The sequence below is a fragment of the Elephas maximus genome, chromosome 1, assembly GCF_024166365.1.
Source record: "Elephas maximus indicus isolate mEleMax1 chromosome 1, mEleMax1 primary haplotype, whole genome shotgun sequence".
NCBI lineage: Eukaryota > Metazoa > Chordata > Mammalia > Proboscidea > Elephantidae > Elephas > Elephas maximus.
This window is the reverse complement of record NC_064819.1, coordinates 154,306,585-154,332,957: the sequence shown is the minus strand read 5'-3', so window position 1 is coordinate 154,332,957 and position 26,373 is coordinate 154,306,585. Positions and strand designations below refer to the sequence as shown.

The 26,373-nt window shown below is 39.7% G+C and overlaps 1 protein-coding gene and 1 long non-coding RNA gene across 7 annotated transcripts in view; both read left to right on the top strand.

Moving 5' to 3' along the window:
• Positions 1-1,520, top strand: part of MAP3K7 (mitogen-activated protein kinase kinase kinase 7) — an 81,570-nt gene extending 80,050 nt beyond the window's left edge. For 5 of the 6 annotated variants that reach the window (XM_049897458.1, XM_049897424.1, XM_049897444.1 and 2 more), the window contains one exon: positions 952-1,520. In XM_049897458.1, coding sequence (XP_049753415.1) covers positions 952-1,132 — 181 coding nt within the window. In that variant the 3' untranslated portion in view covers positions 1,133-1,520. The remainder of the gene's footprint in view (positions 1-951) is intronic. The other variant, XM_049897435.1, reaches the window with a different exon arrangement.
• A 10,819-nt stretch (positions 1,521-12,339) lies between these two features.
• LOC126071225 (uncharacterized) lies at positions 12,340-14,903 on the top strand. The gene is made up of 3 exons (XR_007516333.1): positions 12,340-12,428; positions 13,677-13,827; positions 14,666-14,903. It is a non-coding gene; the product is annotated as an uncharacterized LOC126071225 (long non-coding RNA).
• Positions 14,904-26,373: the final 11,470 nt, after the last annotated feature.

Here is a 26,373-nt window from a genome sequence, read left to right as displayed (position 1 = left end):
AATTTAAATGAATTCAACTTTGTAACTTAAAGATAAGACTAGATAGGAAATGAAATGCTCATGTCTAGAAATTATAGAACTAATTATGGAACTGCTGACACTTCATGTTAAAAATAGACTGTATTTCTTATTTCACATTCTTAACCTATACTGTTTTTCATACTTGAATCATTTAACCAGGAGTCCTATATTGGAGAAAAAATAAATGGCGAGGTAGAGGAGGGAATGTGAAAATGATGACAGTTTGAATCCATTTTAAATGAGGACTGTTAACTAAGAAGTCATTTTATTTGAGGATTCAGTTATATCCAGTATGCTCACTTTAAGAGCCAGTACTTCATATCCCCCAAATAATAAGGAATTAAAGAAGTTCACCAGACTATAAAAGATTCTGATTGGGTCTTTTTAAAAAATGTTTACAAAAGTGAGTGCCTTAAAAAGCAGTACTTTGGATTGTTCTTACTGTTTTAAAATAGGAAAGAGACTTAAGTTGGATAGCATCTATTTTAATTAGTTTGCAAATGTTTTGTTAGCTACAACTTTGCACTGTAATTAGGATTGTGACTTGAGAATATGAGTATACAAGTAGAAAGTGAATGATAAAAACTTCAAACGTTGTTTTCCTGTAGCCCACTGGAGCCTTTCCCAGCCTTTTCCTCTACCTGGCATGAAAGGGTACCAATTGAAAATTTCTGAAACTTTTATTGTACCATTTAATCTGTTTCATTAATTGTCTAAGTACAGTTCCTTATTAGAAGTATTATGATATTTGTGTGATTATACTAGAGAGTGGATGATAGTTTCCATGTCACCCCTAATTAAAGGTGAGTAGCTTACCTAAGATGCATGGTAGACTCAGAATAAAAGTTCTAATTGAGCTTCCATCATCAGCTAATAAGGTATGAATTTTTTCATCATGTGTAATATTTTATTATGTGATATTTCTTTTAGGCAGGAACTAGTTGCAGAACTGGACCAGGATGAAAAGGACCAGCAAAATACATCTCGTCTGGTACAGGAACATAAAAAGCTTTTAGATGAAAACAAAAGTCTTTCTACTTACTACCAGCAATGCAAAAAACAACTAGAAGTCATCAGAAGTCAGCAGCAAAAACGACAAGGCACTTCATGATTCTCTGGGACCCTTAAATTTTAAAAATATGCAAAGAAAGACTATTGGGTTTTTTTTTTTTTTTTTTTAAGGAAAGAAAATCCCTTTTAATGACAGTTCATGAGTGTTCGCTTTTTTGGCGTGTTCTGAATGCCAGCCGCCTCTATTTGCTGCATTTGTTTCATCGTTTATTTTCCTATTCTCATGGTGGACATGCAACTCAGCTGTCTCATTGCATAACACGGGGGCATCTGTGACTTGAATAAGCAGCAGTACTTATGAACGTCAGAACACATGCAGTGAACCGTGGCTGTATATGCATGCTCGTTGTGTGAAGGCTAGGCTAACAGCAACAGGGGATGTCAAACTAGCTGCTATGTGCAAATATTGTCTTTTTTTTTTTTTTTTTCCATATTAGAGGTGGAACCTCAAGAATAATGTTCTTGTATCTCATCTCAAAACATTAATATTTTTTTTCCCAAAATAATAGTATATGCCAAGTTAAAGACAGGGTATTGTAATTCTAGAATAATTGGTGGTACATCATAGAGATATAAAACTTTTAGGGATAATTCAAAGTGAGGGTCTTGATGCCAGCATCCTTGGATCAGTACTGAACGTAGTTCTACCTGTAAAATCTTTAAAGGTAAGTGGTGGCTGTTGTATTTAATGAAAGCAGTTTTACCTCATTTCATTAGACTAAAATCAGCTTACGATAACATTGAACAAAATGGAAGTCTTTTTTAAGGGGTAAAGATTTGTGATTCTGTGATTGTGTGGATGTGTGTTGAAATTGTAAAGCTTTTATGACTAATACTAATCTCTTAAATGAAATTAAAAGGGAAATGAACGTCATCCAGTTTAAATAATCATTCCTTCCTGCAGTGATTATTGTTTTACAGTGTATTTGAATAACGAAAGTGAAATAGTGGAAAATGGAAATACTTGCTCCAGTAAAAGACTTGGGCTTCGATTTCTCTTCACAATACCAAGGAGGAATAAACGTGGCAAATCATGAAAAGCTAGTGAGGAAGTCAAAGAAGTAGATATAAATTCATCAAGTATCCTACTTATCCTAGATATTTGGATAATTCATTTTCCTTGCAAGCCCTCCAAGAGCGCCTGCTGCCTTTCAACACTTAAGAGAACATTTCAACACTTATAAAGAGAAAATTTATATTGTTAACAGTAACTTTGCTACCAACTTGAAAATAACTTTAAAGTATAATAATAAAACTTCATTGAAATAATAGATTATAGAAGCTGTATTTTTTCAGTTGGCATTAAATCAATCACATTTTGATACCAATACAAGGTGTCTTTTAAATAAGAATGTCATTGACCTCATTTTTATAGCATTAATATTTTATGAAGAGAAAATAAAAAGTGAAAGCATAATGGCTGTGATAAATAGAATTACGATTGTGTTGTAGTTTTGCTCTATTTCAGATAAGCAAGTTGGTCTAAGAAGTTACCAAAACTGTTCTTAAAAATGCTAAAGCAGGTAACCTTTTTTTTTTTTCCATTATTTTTCCCCCTTCCGCTGAGTTTTATAATGTATTCCTTATATATACAAGCAATAAAGGTAAAGGACAGTTTGTACTAAACTGTGTCATTTTTAGCTTCTTCAAAATCTATTATTAGAAAGCTTCTGGGAACTAAATGTCTTCTGTCACTTTGCTTAAATAAAAAGTTTATGATTCCCAAATAATTTGATGACCTAGCTGAAACTGATACTGGGCTCAACATAATAATAGTAAAATAAAATTTGCAGAAAACTGTAGACTAAGGGGGAGCGTAACTCATCCAGAGCATTGCTGCTTGCATGTACGTGTGTCACTCCACCAGAAGGGCCCTAGCCAGTTTCAGAGGCTTTTCTTCTGTCTCAGAGCATGAGGTGTCCAAGTGTGGATTTGTAAGGCTTGACTTTTCCATTAGGATTTAGCGTTAGAGATTTCAGATTTTATTTCTAGCCATTAATGTGTTTTTGCTGTATCATAACACTTAAAGGGAAAATTCATTCTTGTGTTACTGTTACATGCAGTCACTTCATAAAAATATCTGAAGAAGTAAATGGAAGAAAATAGTAGCTTTACGTAATGGTACCAAATGCAAAAGGCTGTTGAACAGTTGCTTGCTTGTTTACAGTTTCCTTGGGATTTTTAGTACTGTAGTTGTCCTGGACATTAAGTGCAATTCAGCCTTACTCTTTTTAAGTAGTTGCCATTGCCATTCTCATACTTTTTAAATCCTGGGAAAAGGATACTAGGGATAATTAAAATCCACAGCCAGTATCACCAGTGTCCTCGCCTGTCAGACTTTCAAAGAGTGATGTCAACAAGGAGCCACATCTTTTAATTAATTCTGGCTGTACAGTTTATTTTAAACCTATTTTTGGGTGGAAATAGCAAACAAGCAAACCAAGTGGCCAGAGACCCTAGCCTAGGAAATTCATAAACAACCCCTGAACAAGCACTAATTACATTTTATTCTTACCTCCAAGGAAAGAAAGCAAAGCTTTTACCAAATCTAAGGGTCAAGTACTCACTCCTCAGCAGTGAAAGTAGCTTTTTTGAGTCAAATAAAAATCAGTTAAGAATATTTACCATATAGCAACACAGCATATTGAAGAGGTTTGTTTAAAAGTTGTTTACAAATGTTTGACTGTTTCTGCTGAAGTAGAGTATTGAATGTCTTTTTCTCCAAGTTTCTTTTGTGTTCCTGGTTTCAACTCTTAAAAGGTCAGCAGTTCGAATCCACCAGGCACTCCTTGGAAGCTCTATGGGGCAGTTCTACTCTGCCCTATAGGGTTCCTATGAGTCGGAATCGACTCGACGGCAGCGGGTTTGGTTTGGTTTGGTTTTGCCTGTAGCCAGAGATCACAGGCCTTTCCTCCTCATCTGCACGTTTGTCTCTTTCTGTTATATGTATGTGGTTTTCAGCCACCAGCCCCACTCTTTGCTTCAAAGGGTAATAGGTCCTACTTAATCATTCAGAACATTTTATGTAAGATGTAATGCAGAAATTATGCATAATGTGTACTTGAAGGAAGCTTTTTTAGGTTTATATTTGTTTTTAATAAAATTCAGATTGTAATTCAGAATTTGTACGTAAAAATGATAAATGATTTATGTCAGAGAAGCTGTGAGGCGTGCTTAAGCAGTATGTTTACCTTACATAAAATCTAATAAAAAATGAAATGTATTCTTGTAATACTCAGCATAATCATGCTTTTTGAGAGGCTGGGTGATTGGCCAGTTAACACATTATCTCCTCCCAATTCAAATTTTTTGGTTAAATGGGCGCTCTTCATAATTTCTGTAAATCTGACATGTATGAATTGCAGTATGGTATACATTGCTAAATGATTCTTCTCATTAGAAAACTGATATTTTCTCTACCCGCAAATGCTTATAGCATTTCTAGGTTGTACTAAGTACTTCACTCCTTTGTCAACTTACACTCTCTCAGCCCATACATATGCACACATTCTACCTTCATCATCTCTACCTTCATAATCCCATCCACTTATTCACTCATTAACAGATATTTACTGGGCACCTGCCATAAGCCATGCTTCTGTGGCTGATGCTGAGCTATATGTCCATTTCAGTCCCATAGTAGTTAGATGGTATTCCCATTTTACAATTGGGAAAACAGATTAAGAGACGTGTGCCTGAATCTGCTTTTCCTTCATATCTGTTTTAGGTAGAATCTCATGCATGAGGACTCTGGCTACTGTCAGCACATGAAGAAAAATTTTAAATCGAATGACAGACAAAGGAAGGGGAACATGAAGTAACTTCTAACTGAAGTGACTTCTAACTAGCAGGCACAGGAGCTTTGTGACCAGTCCATAGATGGCGACAAAGCCAGAATTGAAACCCACATGTGTGTCTTTTAAACCCAAGTCTATGCTCTAAACAACTTTGCTGTACTGCATTTTTAAATGCTCACCAAGTTCTGAGGTGCCTTCAGCTTTCTCATCCCTTTATTTGAGGAGGAGGAGCATTTCATTCGTCCATCCCTCTCCCCCCCAGCTGAAAGATGTGTGGCAAGAGTGAAAATACAAATAATGGTATTGTCAGGCTTGGTCTGGAAGACTTGTTCTCCACTTTACAGGAAAGTGAGGCTTAGCTTTGGGTTTTGTTTGGGGGGGATGGGGGCTTGGTTTGTTTGGGGGTTTTGGGGGTTTGTTTTGTTTGAGTTTTTGTCTTTGTATTTTTTCTTTTTTTATTAAAGTGAAATTCACATAACCTAAAATTAACTGTCTTAAAGTGAACAATTCCGTAGCATTTACTACATTCACAGTGTTACACAAACACCACCATTTAGTTCAGAAGCATTTTTCATCACCCCAAAAGGAAAACCCATAGCCATTACGCAGTGTCTTAACATCCCCCTCCCCACAGCCTGTGGCAACCACTGATCTGCCTCCTGTCTCTATGGATTTATCTGTTCTGAATATTCCGTATATATGCAATCATACAATAAGTGACCTTTTGTGTCTGACTTCTCACTTAGCATAATGTTTTCAGGATTCAGCCATGTTGTGGCATGTATCAAAGCTTCATTCCTTTTTATGGCTGAATAATATTTCAATGTATGTATATATTCTTTGTTTTTTAAATTGAGGTATAATTTATATACAATAAACTGCATCCATTTAAAGTGTGCAATTCATTGAGTTTTGATATATATACGCTCGTGAAACCGTGTCCACAATCAAGATACTGAACATTCCTATCACCCCCAAAAGTTCCCTCTGCTCCTTTGCAGCTTACCTGTCCCTTCACCCCAGACCCAAGGCAGCCGCTGATCTGCTTTCCAGGACTACAGATTAGTTTGCATTTTTTAGAATTTTGCATGAATGAGATTATTCAGTATATGCTCTTGTGAGACTTTAGTTTTTAAGCCTTTTTTCCTCACTTGAATAACTTTTAAATTCCCTTGAAAGGAATTTTTAAACCATTTTTAGTAATACTTGAAAATCTTTCACTGTTAGCACAGTCTGTGAGAAACCAGATTTTAGGAGACTGTAGACATGTTCAGTATAGTCAGCTTGACTATGTAATATCTTCTAAAACTTCTAAAATCAGCTTTGTTTTTATAGAACCTTAATACTTTTCTCACAAAATCCCTTGTATTTGATCCACACAAAGTTAAACTGGTTATCCATGTTAAAGTAAGTGTGTTTATATCTGTATTGCTTTACTTGATAGAAGTGCGATAGATTTGCCCAGAGTAGCGTGGCAAGTAGCACATTGGTAGGTCCATGGTAGTTTTCAGCTAATACGGTTGATTAGTTTAACTTGGAAAAAAAAGAGAAAAAATCTGCCTTTCATTCTTTTTCAGATTACAGCTTTCTGCTTGTTCAGAATCTTAAGACTAGGTTGATCATTACACCACAGAAAAGTATGCAGAACGGTATATTAAGTAACAGTGAACACAGTTTTAAAAATATTTATATTTGGCATGGTCTCTCGTACAGATCCTGTCAGTGGTGCTACCTGGTAGAGGTGTGCACCTAGAAATGGGTGAGATTGCTCTGGCAGACCATATCCCACTTACCACCAGGACCTGTGCTCCTTTCCCATCAGTGACTGATGTTTTCAATTTCTCATGTTCCCTACCATGTGGTCCCATGAGAACTCAGCTTCTGTTCAAATGACCTGCCCTTCATGTCAGTTATTTCAGGGCAGCCTTCAAAATCAGTGGCTTCTGTATTATGTGTAACTTGGACCTTCCAAAATGAAGCTTTTCTGAAAAATGAATGATTATTTAACTTCTCTGAGTTTTACGGTGCTTTCAAATTTCCAAGTAGTGAAATGCATTCTTTATCCTGTAATTTATGGTCAGTGATACAGACGCCATGTGGCAGCAGGATAATTGCTTTAAAAGCAGCAGAACATTACTGAGTAAATGCTAGTTATCCTCTGAAAAAAGGAAAGTAATTTACCAAACACAGTTACCTTTTAGACTTAATACTTTTATTTGTGGATACCTATTCTTTGTTTTTTTATTTTTTAGTTACTACAGAAATGACTATATTAATCACTGATTGATCTATTTATAAGTTCAAATTAGAGACTGGGAACATCTGAAAATGGATGAAACTTCTTTTGTGGTTGAAGAATGATGATATTCCCTTGTTACACTCTCTAGAACTCTTTTAGCTTTTTAATCAGTTTCCTACAAAGGTCCTTGACTAAATATCCATCCGAAGTGTGATGAACATCTTCTTCCTTGCAAAAATTGATACCACTCTTGTTCGTTTTACAGTGTTATCATGAGAATCTTTTAACAGATGTTCTTTGAGGATTGGAAATGTCTTTTATTCTCTAAGCTGCATATGAAATTGGTGAATTTATATGCATATAAAACATCTTTTTTTGTATATTAGAGCCATTAATATATTACTGGACAACGGTCTTTCTTTAAAAATCTTGGTAAAACTCATGTCTGACTACATAATCCTATTTGCCCGTTCAGGGTTACAGTTTTCTGTATAAGAGGCTTTCTGGGACTGCTATAGATTTCCTTGGCCTAAGCTGAACATTTGTTTTTTTTGTTTTTTCTTCCCTTATCAGAAAATCCCCGAGTCTTAGTACGCAAGACAGTGTACGCTATCTTGGTAGGATATACATTCATTGTATTCATTAGGATAGAAGTGTGGCTGCTACCCAAGATAATGGCTTAAACAAGATAACAGTTATTTGTTTCTCATATATAATGTCAAAGGGAAGAAAGAAAAGAGAAGGCCAACACCTGCACCTTCCTATTAACATGCAATCCAGAAGATGTACGTTACACTCAAGTTCCATTGACCAGCACTTAGTCTATAGGATCTAGGGGACAAGGACAGCCTCTGCCACAGTCCCTTGGGAAGAAAAGTAGACCACTGCCTCCACAACTTCCCCTGTCCCTGTTCTCCATAGTAAAAGTAGGAGTCTCATGAAAAGCTGGCCTCTCAACCACAATGTACAAAGCAACTTACATTTTCATTAATGTTTAAATCTGACCAACATGTTGTACGCATACTTTTCCTGTCTTTATAATTGCTGCAGCTTGGAAAAATAAAATTTCAAAATATGCTTTAAGTTGGAAATGAGATAATATATTCAATAACAGACAATGCTCCTTGGGGTGGGGAGGGTGGGGGACTTCGGTGGAGGCACTCTATCATGATGTCGCAAATATTAAGAGAAAACAAAATTCATCAGGTAAAACTTAGATACCTTTAACGCCTTTAACAAATTTAGAGGTGTTGTAAGGATATGATGAAAAGAGACCCAAAAAAAACCATTATTAATGTATACTATGTTTCAGATATTTCTTATCCTTGCTCTGGGGTAATGGTGGTTCAGTGATAGAATTCTTCCATGAGGGAGACCCAGGTTCTATTACCAACCAGTGCACCTCATGGGAAGCCACTATCCATTCATCAGTGGAGGCTTACCTGTTGCCTTGATGCTGAACAGGTTTCAGTGGAGATTTTAAACTAAGACAGGGTCCCCATGAGTCCGGGAGGACTTGATAGCACTGAACAATAACAACTCTTGCTTCAGAAATAAACTAAAACTCTGGTGTTAAATAACTTGCCCAGCTAGTAAATGATGGATTCAGTTTCAAACCCAGGGCTTTTAAGCCTTGGGGCCTACAAAAAGCTTATTTTTACTTGGTTTAGGACTTGGAATGTATTTACTTGTAGACATCATAAAGCCAGGGAGAGCTAGGTTCCTAAACCCATTCACGAAAGTCTACCTGTTCCGTAATGGGAAAGAAATAATACCATTGGATGGAACAATTATAACGAAGACTATAGACGAAAATAGAAAAACGAAAGTGATGAATGTCTTCAAATGTTGGCATTGTGGTGATTTTTCCCTTTTAAAACTCTCTTTTTATTATCTGTGCAGTAAAGGAAAAAAAAAAAACCCGGAAGGGAGAGAACTCTAGCCACCACTCCAGCTATGTTTCCTTAGAACGAGGCACCCCGCATGACAGCTGAGTGGGCCAGGAACTCAGTACCCTTTGTCATGGGCACAGCAATTGAAGCCCTTGCATGCATCCCACAGGAGAGGGAACTTTCCCTTCCCGGCACAGGCCCCCAGCCTCAATCACTGCAGGTAGGGGTGGATCTGAAAGCGGGTTCATTCCAAAGGTACTCCCATGGATTTGATGAGGATGAAGCACAGTACCCGTGTGATAAATAAGAACTTCCACGGCTTTAAAAGTTCTTTAAAAAAGGTACACACTTTGCTCCCCCCCTCCCCCCCCGCCCCACCTTGGAAATTATGATTCAGAATGACAGGATAGGATCCAGGAATGTAAAAGAAACCAAAGGAGTTGAGTCATCTTCATGCTTGCATTATCTTTAGAAGCAATGAAACGGCATTTAACTCTGCTTATTCATTTAAGCAGATGAAGGAGAAGTTTTCCACAGTGCTCCTGTTCAGGCCCTGCCATCAGATGACATTGCCTACCAGGGGACATGACAGAAGGCCAGTGAAAAAACTGCAGGGTGATACCTTAGTTCATAAGCTAATTTAGCTTATTTTCACACTTGAGACAAATCCACTTCTTCCCAATATTAGCCATACCAACAATCACAGTTAAAACTGCATGCTGGTAACTTAAGTGACTCAATCTTAAAAGCAACAAAAATCATGCATTCTTTGGGTAGATCTTTAAGCCAAAAAATACAGGAAATCAAGCTTTATTTTTCTTTTTTTTAAGCTAGTACCTGAGCCAGTTTTCCTGCCTGAAATGTCTTAACATTGCTGTAATTGTACCTTAGAGTTTCCTTTAGGAGCTAAACAACCTGCCCTTTCACATAAATAACAACTTGTCTTAATGACAAATGCGGGGGTGATGGGTCCACAGTGCAATGGATTGAAGCAGGTTGTGTTAAGCAGACTATTCCATAAATAAGCAAGTCTTATTCACCAAAGTTAAGCAGACATGGTAAAATATGCCTCAACTCAAAAGGAGAGGGTGCTTTGACAATAGGGTGGAAGGGGGCGTCTTATTTTAGCGCACACACACAAAAAAAATGGGACTTAGAAGTATTAAAATGCTTACAAGGACTTACATGACTTAAAAAGTGTTTTCAGCATTCTGCATCCCACTTTGAAGTGTGGCATCTGGGGTCTTAAATGCTAACAAGCGGCCATCTAAGATGCATCAGTTGGTCTCAACCCATCTGGATCAAAGGAGAATGAAGAACACCAAGGTCACACGGTAACTATGAGCCCGAGACAGAAAGGGCCACATGAAACAGAGACTTACATCATCCTGAGACCAGAAGAACTAGATGGTGCCTGGCCACAACCGATGACTGCCCTGACAGGGAACACAACAGAGAATTCCTGAGGGAGCAGAACAGTGGGATGCAGACCCCAAATTCTCATAAAAAGACCAGACTTAATGGTCCGACTGAGACTAGAAGAATCCCGGTGGTCATGGCCCCCAAGCCTTCTGTTGGCCCAGGACAGGAACCATTCCCGAAGACTACTTATCAGACATGGAAGGGACTGGACAATGGGCTGGAGAGAGATGCTGATGAAGAGTGAGCTACTTATATCAGGTGTACACGTGAGACTGTATTGGCATCTCCTGTCTGGAGGGGAGATAGGAGGGTAGAGAGGGTTAGAAACTGGCAAAACGGTCACCAAAGGAGAGACTGGAAGAAGGGAGCGGGCTGACTCATTGGAGGAGAGTAAATGGGAGTATGTAGTAAGGTGTATGCAAGCTTATATGTGACAGACTGACTTGATTTGTAAACTTTCACTTAAAGCACAATAAAAATTATTTCAAAAAGAAAAAATGTTTTCAACGGAACAACCGGGATGGAAATGAGAAAGTCCACAACATTGTCAAGAATTTAACCAATGTCACTAAACAACTTGTATAGAAATTGTTGAATGGGAACCTAAACTGCTGTGTAAACCATCAGAGACACAATAAAGTATTATTTGGAAATAGTTTCAAAATCATCTTTCACTGCTTCATTTAGGACAAAACCGTGCCCTAGATTCTCTATGAAGTGTTTCGTAGGTTAGTCCCTTGGTTTTCTATTATCTCAGATCTCGTATTTGGAAATAAATACTTCTACACAAGGAGTTACTGGGAAACAAAGCAATTTTTTAGACTATTGACTTAAGAGAAAGTAGAAATGTACTTGTTACCATGACATCCATTAGTTGGCATGTCTCCCTTGGGATTACAAATGATAGGAACTGCCAATGTCTTGTCAGTGAATAGTCTGACCTTTTTTCCCCATTACTAAGATTTTCCTTTTTCTCTTTTTTCTTTATTAAAAAAAGACGGTTACTTACCAAAGAAAATTAAAGGAATGTATCAGTGTGTTCTCAAAATCAGCTTGAAGTGGACAGTCTTGTGAGGTAGATACGTCACGTTTTAATGGACAATAAAGTACCCCATTCCTTGTTAGTTGTCAAAAGCCGACTCCAACTCATGACCACTGCATGTGTGCAGAGTAGAACTTCTCCATAGGGTTTTCAAGGAGGAGCCCTGGTGGTGAATCGTTTAAGATGGGCTGCTAATCAAAAGGTCAGCAGTTCAAATCCACCAGCCGTTCCTTGGAAACCCAAGGGGCAGTTCTACTCTGTCCGATAGGGTTGCTATGAGTCGGAATCAACTTGAGGGCAATGGCTTTGTTTTGTTTGGACCTTTGGAAGCAGATCACCAGGCCTGTCTTCTGAGGTGCCTCTGGGTGGGTTTGAATGCTCCTAACATTCAGCAAAAATAGGATTTGGAACAAAAGTGCTAAAGGAAATCTTTTAAGTAAAAACACGTATTATAGACAAAATTTTCTGACATTCTGATATTCTCTCCCTCCCAAGAAGTTTGTACTTACACACTTAGCTGCAAAGACCAAGTGGCTCTGCACCCTGAAGAGACTTGATTCTGAGAATTGTACCAGGATGAAGGGAGGGAGGTGCAGTCGTCAACTGGGCTTTTGCTTTGCTTTGGAGAATTGGAACTGACTGTAGGAGGGACTAGCAAAGACCTGGGAAGAACCTCCTTCTGGTCCTGGTTGGACACTGCCTTGCTTCCTCACTGCTTGGTCTTAGGAGAGTCCTGAAGCCCAGCCCCAGTTTCCTCATCTGCAGATTCACAGGGATGATTTTGATCCAGTTCTATAATCTCTCTGTACTGTTAACCTTACTCATTCCCTAGTAGGGCTAATTCATTTCCTCTGTCACATATACAGTGACAGTTCTGTGAAAGCCAGAACTCCACCAGACTGCCCTATTTTTCTGCGTCTTGAAAGCTTTCCACCTTTGACAAGGTACAGTCTTACTACTTTTCTCTCTCTCCTTTTAGTGGAAAATATTTGAGTTTTCCTTCTCTGATAAGTTTCCGTCTTACACAGGTAGGTTCCAGCTTTCACAAGTTTTACTGTACTTCTGATGACGATAAAAGAAAAATGTATCAAAATGTTTAAAAAATGTAATTTTATATGGATTTGTTGTTTTCTCCTTTCAGAAAAGATTGTAAATCCTCCCACAAATTACTACAATATTAACATAACTTCTTTCACAGTCCTTAAGAAAATGTTGCTTTAATTTAAGAATCAGTGAACATCCTGTGAACAAATTTCAAAGTCAAGCTCCCAGTGAAGGATCTAGAACTGTGGGAAGAGTGACTGCCCTCAGCACTGGGCTCAGCCTTGTGCAAGGGATCCGTTTGTGAGGTCAGCACAATGGAAGAGTCTCTCGGCTAAAACGGCAGGGTAGCAGTCGCAGATACAACATATGACCCATGAACCCTGCTGTATTAAACCTGAGGGACACTGGAGAGAAACAGCTGCCTCCAAACAGAAGTGGAAATTGAACTTAATACTCTAATCACCATAAATTGTAGTGATTATTTTTGTAAAACCTTAAATGTACACTATGACTAAATGGATCATTTACGAAATACTCTTTCAGTTATTAACTTGGTGTAAATAACTAATCCCTGAAGACTAAGTTGAACAGTAATCACTTCGAGAATTCAATGACCTTTTGTAATCCTGAGTTTCATATTTACATATGGTAATTTCCCCAGGGGTAGCTGAGTAGGGCTGATCGTTGCTATGTAAGCAATAATGGATGACAAGGTATGCTGCAACAAGGAGTGGGGTTTTCATCTTTTCTCCACATTCCTCCCCCTCCTTCATTCCCAATTTGAGCTTAATTAAAACTCCTCAGAACTTGGCTCTTGTTTAACGAGAGGGCAAAACAAGCCCCGAAATGCTGACTGGATCCTCCACTGCTGCCTGCTGGGTCAGCTCATTAAGAGACATGAGTTTATAGTATATCCTTGGTGATATGGCCACAGGCTGGAGGAAGGGAAGGAACCTCAGAGCAAAGAAGCAGAATACATTTCAGCAACAATTTGCCTTATTTTTTGAATGCATTTTAAAGATTAATTTTTTAAAGTAAAACCTGCACATAGTTTTCTAGTCAAATAGCATTTAAAGTCTTCCACAATACAAGCAGCTGCTGCCCCACTCTCTTCTTTCAACCTATTTCTTCTGATATTTACCCCACAGTTGCAGATAATATGTTTACACTCGACCCAGATGGTCGTACTGTGGTGGCTTGCATGCTGCTGTGAAGCTGGAAGCTACACGTATTTCAAATACCAAGAGGGTCACCCATGGTTGATGGGCTTCAGTGGAGCTTACAGACTAAGGCTAGGAGGTAAGGCCTGGTGATCTACTTCTTTAAATTAGCCAATGAAAACCCTATGTATCACAACATTGTTCAACTGGCTTGCTTTGGAAAGGACATCAGGAGAGAACAATTGCTAGAAGAAAACACCATGTTTGGTGAGGTAGAGGGCCAGCTAGGGCATGAGGGACCCTCGGTGAATGGATCGGCACAATAAAAATAAAAAAAAATTTATGTATTTATTTGTTTATTTTTTTTTGCCGCCAACAATAGACTTGAACATACTGGTGATTGTGAGAATGATGCAGCTCCCCATGACGACATAAGGTCCTCAATTCAGCTACAGTTAACAATACATTTACACTGGTATTTCTCGATTTGTCAATTTTGCATACCAAATTCTGACTTCTTATTGTAGTAGCAGAGGATTTAGCTTGTTTACACATACCTCTCCCATTTCCCCTACCCTTTCATCCCAATTTAGTTAGATCACAATTTTGGATTAAGTCAACCGTCAATATGTTTGCATTATTCTGACTATATAACTAATGTTCACTGCTGAGTGAACTGCCAAGTAATGTGTTACTATAATTATATTGATTTTCTCCTAAAACTATTTGTTTCTCCTGTTTCATTTGCCTATAGATTTATCACTTTTTAAAATCAATGCTCCAACTGATTTATCACCCACGCCTATTGTTATGGATTGAATTGTCCCCCCAAAATATCTGTCAATTTGTCCAGGCCATGATTCTCAGTATTGTGTGTCCATTTTGTCATCTGATATGATTTTCCTGTGTATTGTAAATCCTACCTCTATGATGTGAATGAGGTGAAATTCACGTTTTAAATCAATCTCTTTTGAAAGAAGCCTGCAGAAAGACATGGGAACCTCATACCACCAAGAAACAAGAGCCAGGATAATAGCATGTCCTCTGGACCTGGGGTCCCTGTACTGAGAAGCTCTACGATTGGGGAAGTATGATGGCAAGAACCTTCCTCCAGAGCTGACAGAGAGAGAAGACCTTCCCCTGGAGCTGGCAGCCTGGATTCAGACTCCTAGCCTACTAGACTGTGAGAGAATAAACTTCTGTTTGTTAAAGCCATCCACTTGTGGTATTTCTGTTGTAGCAGCACTGGGTAACTAAGACATCTGTCAATGTTTTTCTCATATTCTCAAACAGTTACAGAGCTCCCATCCAATCCACCCCTCTCCCTCCCCCTGGAGACATTGTCCTACAGCTGTCCGTCCTCCAGAGCCTATGCTGTCGGGCCAGCGCTGAGCTGACATTCTGTGACTTCCCTTTACCTTTTTCCTGGGCTGGATCCCTGGCTCCTGGGTTTCATGTCTTTCTTGGTTTACTCCCTCATTTTGATGAAATATTAATATACACAAAGCTTGTTCAGAAAAAGCAAAAGTGAGCCCAGTTTTCTGATTTATCACATGTCTAAGGTGTCTGTATTCTGCACCAGCTCCCTGATAGTCCCTGTGTTTCTCACCGCGGTGAACCCGAGTTCTGTAGTCTCTGCATTCCATTAAGACTGAGGAATCCCCCAGGTCAGAGGATCCTAAACTGTAATTTAGGGTTTTCTTGGGAGAACCTAAGTGTAAGAAGAAAAACTTCATATAAAGCTAAGAGCCTAAAACTCTCAGAATTGTTTTTGCTTAATGTGCTTTTCTTCAGCAATTGCAGAAATGTTTATTTTCCAATTGGAAATTTCTAAATATTATTTTAAAATGCTGATATTTTACATAAAAATCTGCTAAAAATTTGGAGGTCAGGTATTGATCAGTGATTAGTCATAAAAAACGATAACTAATAAAAATTTTTTTTAGTATAATTAGATGAAGTTACTTTCAAGAGAAATAAAATAGCTGAATTTCCTGAGTACAAAAGATGCTTTAGAGATATTTTCAGTGTTCACGAACTGTGATTACAATGCCATTTGTTAAGGGTCTGGAGAGATTAAAAACTTGATACACGTTCATGCATATCAGCCACACTGATCAAAAATATCCCCCAAACCTTTATTACAATAGCCAGTAAATGTAGCTCTACAAACACAGATGCTACTGGAAAAATTAAAAGCAGCCTTGGGTCATATGGTTACTTCATTTGCACCTGTCTGAGTTACAGTTGCTTTCACAGCAGGAGTATAAACAACTCCACCATACCCAAATCACAATCTCATAGGAAAAAAAAAAAAAACGTAGAGAAGACTTGAAATCCATTAACAATCAAATTCGTCTTTTTTTTTTTTTTTTTTTGACAGCAGAGCTAGCTTCTCTTTGTTCCCCCACGGAAAAACGCACGGGCCATCTCCAAGCGGCTCTGCTGCCCTAGGAGCGCACCACTGGCCCAGACGCCGGAAACTAGCACAGGGCGTCCCGGGTCGCACAAATCACACGGTCACCAGGGGGCTCCACCACGACAGCCTGGACACCATACCTGACAACGTTCTGTCAAAAGCGCACAACAGGCCGACAGATTATAATCAGCTTCAGATTGCTTGATTTTACTTGCTTCATTTGGTAGAAACAGAAAACACCAAATTCAAAAGATTACTGGGCGCCCAAGGTGAATGAAGCAAACAGCTAGTATCAGACACCATTTCAAAAGCAACTGCCTGGATAACCCTTTAATAGAATTTCCCAATTTACAACTCCGAAGATGAAGAAGGCAAGTTACCATGGAAACAAATAATCTCTTCACAGAGAGACAGGCTCCCCTCCTAGTCGCAGCTCTTCCCAGAAGGGAGGAGGCGGGGAAGGCAGGCCACAGATCTGGGACTAGAACAATGAAGGGAAGTTTTCTTCTCATTATTAAATTCTTTTTACCAATGAAATCTGCTTGGAGGTTGAGCTCAAGGATTTCATTTCCTTAGCTGAACTATTAAAAACCCCAAGTTAGATATTTTGAGATCAGTACAATGGCAACTTACTGATAATTTTTTTTTTCTTTATTTGATTGGTAACATATGCTAGTGACAAGTGGAAGCCTTCAGCGCAAGGACGTGTGAAGGCAGATCACTTTTCCTGTTCTTCCATCCCCCAAGTTTTTGTATGTCATCAAGTCAGTTTTAACTCATAGCAACACTATACTACAGTGTGGAACTGCCTTACAGGGCTTTCTAAGCTGCAATCTTTACGAGAGTAGTTGACCAGGTCTTTGCCTCTGGCTGGGTTCGAATCTCCAACCTTTTGTTCAGCAGCTGAGCACTTAACCATTGTACCATAGGACTCCTTCCCCAATACACGCACCCTAACATAATACCCTAGTGGATGTTTTTCTCTGCTTGTGCTTTGTTCATGTATACATTTTAAAAAAACCTTTTTTTTTAAATGTACAGATATACCAGCTGCTGGGTTTTTTTTTTTTTTTTTTTGGGTTTCAGTTTTGTTTTTGCTTACTTTTACTAAAAGAGAATTATACACATATTCCTATGTACAAACTCCAAAACCGAATGGTATAAATCAGCCATTTGGTTACGTTTCGAATTAGGGATTCTGTGGATTAGGAATGGGATCGAGGCATAGAAGGGACAGCTTGTCGCTTTTCTGAGGCCTCCTTTGGGACGACTCAAAGGCTGGAGGTGACTGAGTAGTTGGGAGCCAGAATGATCTGGAGGTTTCTTGACTCGCATTTCTGCCAGTTGGTGCTGGCTGTCTGCAGGGCCCGGGCCTGAGCTGTCCACCGGAACACCTGCGTGTGAGCTCCCCACATGGGCTGCTTCTGTGAACTTCCTCAGAGCTCAGCAGCTGAACTGGACGAGCAGTGAGCATCCCAAGAAAGCAGGGCAGAAGTACATGGCATTTTTACAACATACAGCCCCTAGCGTGGCAATAGTTAAGCGCTCAACTACTGACCAAAAGATTAGTGTTAGAACCCACTTGGTGACTCCACGGGAGAAAAATCTGGTGATCAGCTTCCATAAAGATTACAGTTTAGGGAACATATGGGGCAGTTCTGTGTCACATGGGGTCATTATGAGTCACAACCGACTATCACACAACGACAGCCTCAGAATTCACATTCCATCACTTTTCTCAGTGCTCAATTGATTGAGGCAGTTACAAAAGGCCAAGGGGTGGAGCTCAGTGGGAGGAGTTTTAGGATCACATTATAAGAAGAGCGGGTGGGAGGGAAGATAATGTTATTGCCATCTTTGGAAAACACAATCTGCCACAACACATTTGGTTGGAACTTGCTTTTATCACTTACAGTATTTCACTGACATCCCTACAGGTCAGAAGATAAAAACGTAAGTCCTCTATTTTTCTCATTTTTTTTTATAATTGCAAAATTGCTTTAAATTCCAAGAGTACTGTAAATACAGTAACAAGACTTAGAAATGTAAAAGAAAAATCTGTCCCCCATCCCCTCCATAACCCAATCACAGCAATTATTTTTAGCCTTTCCCTCCATAATTTCCTAGTGTGCATAGAATTTTGTGCTTTTATAACCCCTTAACACATAATTTCCCTAATTTACAGTGTAAGTTGTTTTTCTTGTGTGGACAAAGCAAAAGTAAGAGTGGGCACACCACAGGATAATGTCCTCAGCTCAAAATTTTGCTTAGCCTAATCCTTTCTAAAACTCAGAGAAGGCAGTGGTGATTCATTGGTAGAATTCTCACCTTCCATGCAGGAGACCCAGGTTCAAATTCCAGTCAATGCACCTCAGGAGCAGGCACCGCCCGTCCGTCATTGGAGGATTGCACTTTGCCATTATGCAAAACAGGGTTCAGTGGAGCTTCCAGGCTAAGATGGACTAGAAAGAAAGGTGTGGCAATCTACTTCTGAAAATCAGCCGATGAAAACACTATTGCTCATAACAGTCTGATCTGCAAGCGATCATAGGAATGGCACAGGACTGGACAGGGTTTCTTTCTGCTGTGTAGGGGGGTAGCCATGAGTTGGGGGCTGAACTCAACAGCAGCTAACAATAACCACCTAAAACTCACTAAAAATATCATGTCAAGGCTTTCTTAGTCCTCCATCTTCTCTCTTTAATGAACATAAAGCAGAAACATAACACGCGGAGTCTGGAAAAGTAATGCCACAAGTGAGTTGTGCCTATACAAATAGGTAACTGGCCTGGGTGAGAAATGCAAGCAGGTGAACCTGACCTCCCTATCCTGCTACAAAAGCTTGGCTTTGGGGTTTCAACAAAAAGCATGGATTTGGCATGTGACATTGTTGAATTATACCTAATCCATGTGATCATGAAAAACGGAGATGGTTGAAAAAATCCTCCCACCATTTGTGCTCCAGAAAATGACTGATGTCCCTGCTCCCTGGCCCTTACAGAATCCAGATGAGACATATTTTATCTGACCTTAACAGTAAGTTCAGGAGATAACCCCATGTGATCGACATATACCATTGCTTAACCTCCGTCTAACGTCCTTTCGTGGAGCCCTGGTGGCATAGCAATTAAGAGCTACATCTGCTAACCAAAAGGTTGGCAGTTTGAACCCACCAGCTGCTCCTTGGGAGCCCTATGGGGCAGTTCTACTCTGTCCTGTAGGGTCTCTATGAGTCAGAATTGACTCAACTGCAACAGGAAGGTGCTTCAGTACTTCAATATTGTTCCACCAGTTCACTTCAGTCTTTAAAAACCATCCCACCCTCTGCTTCAACATTGTTGAGATCAGACTCAGTTCTGGTCATTCTTTCCTATTGCAATAGTCTCCCCTCCCCTCCTCCTTGTTTGCAATAATCCTTTCTAATAAAGTCACCCTTATCGGCTTTACATTGTCTGGTGTGATTTTCTTTGACACATATTAAAGAGCATCAAAGCTAGTGGTTCACAAATACTTCTCCAAACTATTGCTGGTTTCCATTGGTCTACTGTGGAATGAGAAAAATAACAGCAACGTGGTGACTTTTTCCTAAAGCTAAATATATTCAATGTATTTGTAAAATAGTGAATTTTATTCTGGAATAATTCCCCATGTTTTTGCATCCACATTTATTTCCTTTTATGACACAATTCTGCTAATAAGTTTTCTTAGCATTCCTAATTAGCAAAATTAAAAGCTGGTAATTCTACAATCACCCCCAAATTTAGTTTAAAAAATTTTACTCATCTGTGTGACACCACAAAGTCCAGTAACCACAGATCCAGCCCAACCCGCTTGCTTCCTTATGAAGAGTCTTCAGGTATGATGTATGATATTTGTCAAAAGGGATTAAATTCTGAGGCAGGAAAAAAAGAAATGCTCACCATGAGAAGAAGATTCAAAACTGAATTCTGTGTGTGACAGTCCAGTCGTGCGGAATTGAGCAAGTCACTTATTCTCCAGTCTCTTACTTCAGCCATCAAATCATGTCAATAATGCTGGCTTTCTCCCCTCTCCCCCTACCGAGGATGGGCGAGGAGGGGTGAAAGGCTTAATTGTTGACAGTGGGAGTGCTGTGTGAGTGCTGTGTAAGTGCTCAGTGTCTTTCTCGTGCAGCCTCCTAGGAGATTTCCTTCACAAAGGCTACTCAGCAGACCCTGTAATAACTGCCGAAAAAATGTGAACAGGGATATGCTACCATATCAAGTATTTCTCTGGGAGCTCCTCATTTCAACAAGAAGAATATTCTCTAATTAAAATGCTGCTACAAAAAAAAAAAAAAAATTAACAAATTGCCATCTAATTTTCCTTTGATCTTTTTTTTCTACTTGGGTTGCAAGGTTTTAAAGGAATTTCCCCAAACACTTTGAGTCTGCAGTAATTTTATTTCATTCTGATTGAATTTCAAACGACAAAACGAAAAGCCATCATAACATGCTAAGCTTTTTGTTTTTTCCACTTCATTATGTGATAAGCATTTTCAGGGCTTCTCCAACGTGCCTGACATAGTGCTGGGTGTTGGAGATACAAAGGTGAATAAACACCACTCGGTTCTTGCCCTCGCTGTGTTCAGTGTTTCAAGTAGATAATCAAGCCATAAACCCATCATTATAAAGCAATGTGGTGATGAGAGCGATACCATAACATCACCATGAGTTGAAGTCAACCCTATGGCAACCTTTTTCTGTGTTTGTGTACCATGCTATATAGAGCCTTGGGGGAGTAAAGAGGAAGCTCAGGTAGAGCTGACTGTTTAAATGAAACTTCGAGGATGACTAAAATTTAGCCAAAGGAGGGGACATCCCAGGCAGAAGAGACAACATAAGCTCAGGCTCAGGGGCAGGAAATAGCATGGCTTGTGTGTGTATGTAATTGGGTTCCCATAGTAAGAAGGGACCTGAGTCCTTAATAAGAAGGGACCTGAGTCCTGTGCTTTGAGGGCATTACTGAGTGGCATGATGGACCAGCAAACTAATAGGCAACAAACTGATAGGAGCCTACATTACACGTGGGTGTTAGGGAAAGAGGTTCAAAGGTTTACTTTAGAAACTGTAGAAAGAAAAAAATGAATACTGCACAAATAGATTTGACTTTAGTACATGTTGCAAATACACACACACACCTGTTGGAGGCCCTGCAGATACCAACGTTGATTTCTGGAGGGAAGAACTCAGGTGGTCTGCAGTTCTCTGTAGAGGTGATTTGGGGACCCTGTGCCCTCTGGGGGAGTCCCTGGGTGGTGCAAACAGTTAACATACTCAGCTGCAACCGAAAGGTTAGACATTCGATTCCATCCAGAGGTGCTTCAGAAGAAAGGTTGGCGATCTCCTTCTAAAAAAATCAGCCACTGAAAACCGTATGGAGCACAGTTCTACTCTGATACACATGCGGTTACCATAAATGGAATTGACTCCAGGACTACTGGCTTCTGGTGCCCTGCGGGGGCCGCACCCAGGGCTTCTCAAGCTTTGACGTACATCTGAATCATAAGAGAGTTGTTAAAAGGCAGCTTCTGATTCATTGCCCCGAGATTCTAAACGTCTAACAAGCTCCGAGGTGATCCCAACGCTGCTGATGCACAGACTACACTTTGAGTAGCTAGGATCTAATCACCTTGCCCCCAGTCTTGACTGCAGGCCAACTGAGAAAGATCGGAGAGAAGTCACCTCCCTCAACTCAGTACTCCTCAGTGCAGAGGCTGTGGAGGACTGTGTCCAGATCTGACCTTCACCAGGAGCCCAAGCAAGCAGAGAACTGACTAGTAGGCAAGGGCTGCTGGCTTCCTGGAGCTAGAATTGGAAGGTGGAACTGAGAAGGAAGGAAGGAAGAATTGTGGGACGGGCCTGATGCTTGCTCAGAAAATGGGCCCAGATGGCTGTGACAGGAATTAAGTAAGACCAGAACTAAGGAACAAGAGAAGCTATGCCACCTGTATTCAGATAAGAGCGGGGTCACCCATGGAGGACAGGTTTCAGCTGAGCTTCCAGACTAAGATAGACTAGGAAGAAGGACCCGGCAGTCTACCTCTGAAAAGAATTAGCCAGCGAAAACCTTATGAATAGCAGCAGAACACTGACTGATATCGTGCCAGAAGATGAGCCCCTCAGGTTGGAAGACACTCAAAAGACGACTGGGGAAGAGCTGCCTCCTCAAAGTGGAGTCAACCTTAATGTCATGGATGGAGTCAAGCTTTCAAGACCCTCATTTGCTGATGTGGCATGACTCAAAACGAGAAGAAACAGCTGCAACCATCCATTAATAATCAGAACCTGGAATATACAAAGAAGTATGAAACTAGGAAAATTGGAAATCATCAAAAATGAAAGGGAATGGATAAACATTGATATCCTAGGCATTAGCTAGCTGAAATGGACTGGTATTGGCCATTTTGAATTGGAAAATCATACAGTCTACTATGACGGGAATGACAACTTGAAGAGGAATGGTGTTGCATTCATCATCAAAAAGAACATTTCAAGATGTATCCTGAAGTACAATGCTGTCAGTGGTAGGAAAATATCCATACGCCTACAAGGAAGACCAGTTAATACGACTATTATTCAAATTTACACACCAACCACTAAGGCCAAAGATGAAGAAAGTGAAGATTTTATCAGGTTCTGCAGTCTGAAATTCATCGAATTTCAATCGGGATGCATTGATAATTACTGGTGATTACAATGAGTAAGGTAGAAACAAAGAAGAAGGATCAGTAGTTGGAAAATGTGGCCTTGGTGACAGAAACAATGCCCAAGATAAATTTTGCAAGATGGATGACTTCTTCATTGGAAATACCTTTTTTCACCAACATAAACCGCGGCTATGCACATGGACCTTGCCAGATGGAATACACAGGAACCAAATTGACTACATGTATGGAAAGAGACGATAGAAAAGCTCAATATCATCAGTCAGAATAAGGCCAGCAGGGCACTGTGGAACAGACCAACAATTGCTCATATGCAAGTTCAAGATGAAACTAAAGAAAATCAGAGCAACGCCACAGCCAAAGTATGACCTTAAGGATATCCCACCTGAATTTAGAGGCCATCTCAAGAATATATTTGACGTATTGAGCACTAATGACCAAAGACCAGACCAGTTGTGGAATGACATCAAGGACATCATGCATGAAAAAAGCAAGAGGTCATTGAAAAGACAGGAAAGAAAGAAAAGACAAAGATGGATGTCAGAGGAGACCTGAAACTTGCTCTCAAACATTGAGCAGCTAAAGGAAAAGGAAGAAATGATGAAGTGAAACAACTGAACAGAAGATTTCAAAGGGCAGCTTGAGAAGACAAGGTAAAGTATTATAATGACATGTGTAAAGAGCTGGAGATAAGAAACCAAAAGGGAAGAACACACTCGGCATTTCTTAAGCTGAAAGAACTAAAGAAAAAATTCAAGCCTCGAGTCGCAATAGTGAAGGATTCTATGAGGAAAATACTGAACGATGCAGGAAGCATCAAAAGAAGATGGAAGGAATACACAGAGTCATTATATCAAAAAGAATTGGTTCACGTCCAACCATTTCAAGAGGTAGCGTATGATCAGGAACTGATAGCACTGAAGGAAGAAGTCCAAGCTGCACTGAAGGCATTGGCGAAAAACAAGGCTCCCAGAATTGACGGAATATCAATTAAAATGTTTCAACAAACAGATGCGGCACTGGAAGTGTTCACTTATCTATGCCAAGAAATTTGGAAGACAGCTATCTGGCCAACCAACTGGAAGAGATCCATATTTATGTCTATTCCGAAGAAAGGTGATCCAACCAAATGCAGAAATTATCGAACAGTATCAATATCACAGGCAAACAAAATTTTGCTGAAGGTCATTGAAAAGTGGGTGCAGCAGTGTATTGACAGGAAACTGCCAGAAATTCAGGCCAGATTCAGAAGAGAACATGGTACCAGGGCTATCACTGTTGAAGTCAGATGGATCCTGCCTGAAAGCAGAGAATACCTGGAGGATATTTACCTGTGTTTTATTGACTATGCAAAGGCTTTCAACTGTGTGGATCATAACAAATTATGGACAACACTGTGAAGAATGGGAATTCCAGAACAATTAATTGTGCTCTTCAGGAGCCTTTACAGAGATCAAGAGGCAGTTGTTCAGACAGAACAAGAGGATACTGATTGGTTTAAAGTCAGGAAAGATCTGTGTCAGGGTTATATCCTTTCACCACACCTCTTCAATCTGTGTGCCCAGCAAATAATCCAAGAAGCTGGACTATATGAAGAAGAACGGGGCATCAGGATTGGAGGAAGACTCATTAACAACCTGCGTTATGCAAATGACAAAACCTCGCTTGCTGAAAGGGAAGAGGACTTGAAGCACTTACTGACGAAGATCAAACGCCACAGCCTTCAGTATGGATTACGCCTCGACATAAAGAAAACAAAAATCCTCACAACTGGACCTATTAGCCACATCATGATAAATGGAGAAAAGGTTGAAGTTGTCAAGGATTTCATTTTACTTGGATCCACCATCAACACCCATGGAAGCAACATTCAAGAAATCAAAAGATGTATTGCATTGGGCAAATCTGCTGCAAAAAACCTCATTAAAGTGTTGAAAAACAGAGATGTCACCTTGAAAACTAAGGTGCTCCTGACCCAAGCCATGGTATTTTCAATCGCATCACATGCTTGTGAAAGCTGGACAATGAATAAGGAAGACTGAAGAAGAATTGACGCCTTTGAATTGTGGTGTTGGCGAAGAATATTGAATATACCATGGACTGCCAAAAGAACGAACAAATCTGTCTTGGAAGAAGTACAACCAGAATGATCCTTAGAAGCAAGGATGGCCAGACTGCATCTTACATACTTTGAACATGTTGTCAGGAGGGACCAGTCCCTGGAGAAGGACATCATGCTTTGTAAAGTACAGGGTCAGCGGAAAAGAAGAAGACCCTGAATGAGATGGATTGACACAGTGGCTGCAACAATGAGCTCAACCATAACAACGATTGTGAGGATGGCTCAGGACCAGGCAGTGTTTGTTTCTGTGGTATATAGGATCACTATGAGTTGGAACTGACTCGACGGTACCTAACAACAACAATAGCAAAAACATTGTTGTTGTTACTATTGGCTGCATTTCTATGCATTGCGAGAGCCCCAATCATCAATATGCTAGGGATCACTAGACATGAAATCTTCCTGAGAAATCAAGATCTGAATGAATTCATCCAAGTGGCCTAACCAGCCAGCCCAAGCTTCGTAATGTGTGATGAAGGATGCATCATTCATTCATATTTTGCATGTCTGACATCCAGACATCAGGATGTCGTCAGCACTCAGTCACTCCTTATGCGTATTTATCACTCCTGCTTGGGCTATCTTTGTTCAAATATTGTGTTTATAGATGTCAGAGCCCTTCCTATAGAAAGTGTCTCAGACCAGAGTGAAGACCCACTCTGCTGCTCACTGACAGGCTCTCAGTTTCCTCCCCTGTGAAATGGAGACAATCATACCTGCAGTGCCCACCTTCCAGGACCATTACTGTGAGGATCAAGTGAGATGATGTGTGTGGAAGGAAGTAAAAACTGTCAAATCCTATAAACGTATAAGCCATGATCTTTATTCAACGGATGTCACGTCATTCTGCTCTAATTTAGGAACTAATTCCATGTTAAATTTTTATTGTTATACTCTGTGTTTCCTCTAAACTGCCTCAGATCTTTTGAGGAACGAGATGGCCTGTACTTATATACATATACCCATAAAAATCTATATGTAACCTAAAAGTAAAATAGATATATATCTGCTTATGTACGGGGCCCTGGTGGTGCAGTGGTTAAGAGCTACAGCAGCTAACAAAAAGGTCAGCAGTTCGAATCTACCTGCTGCTCCTTGGAATCCCTATGGGGCAGTTCTACTCTGTCCTATAGGATCGCTATGAATTAAAATGGACTCAACAGCAATTCTTTTTGTATGCTTATGTATACACACACATACGTGTGTATATATATATACATTTACATGTGCATATATAATCATATACTTTTATAATTTCTCCTCTACTAAACTCAAACGACTGCTTGCTAAAGCAAGTAAGATGTTTGCAAAATCAGTTTAAAAGATTATTATTTAAAAATGGAAATTGTCTGGGAGCCGATGGCTGGAAATCATTCCTCACTGTAACTCAAATGGAGGAAGCCATCTAATTCTTGGAAATTCACATGCTCTTCTAGTCATTTAGCACAAAAATGGGCCT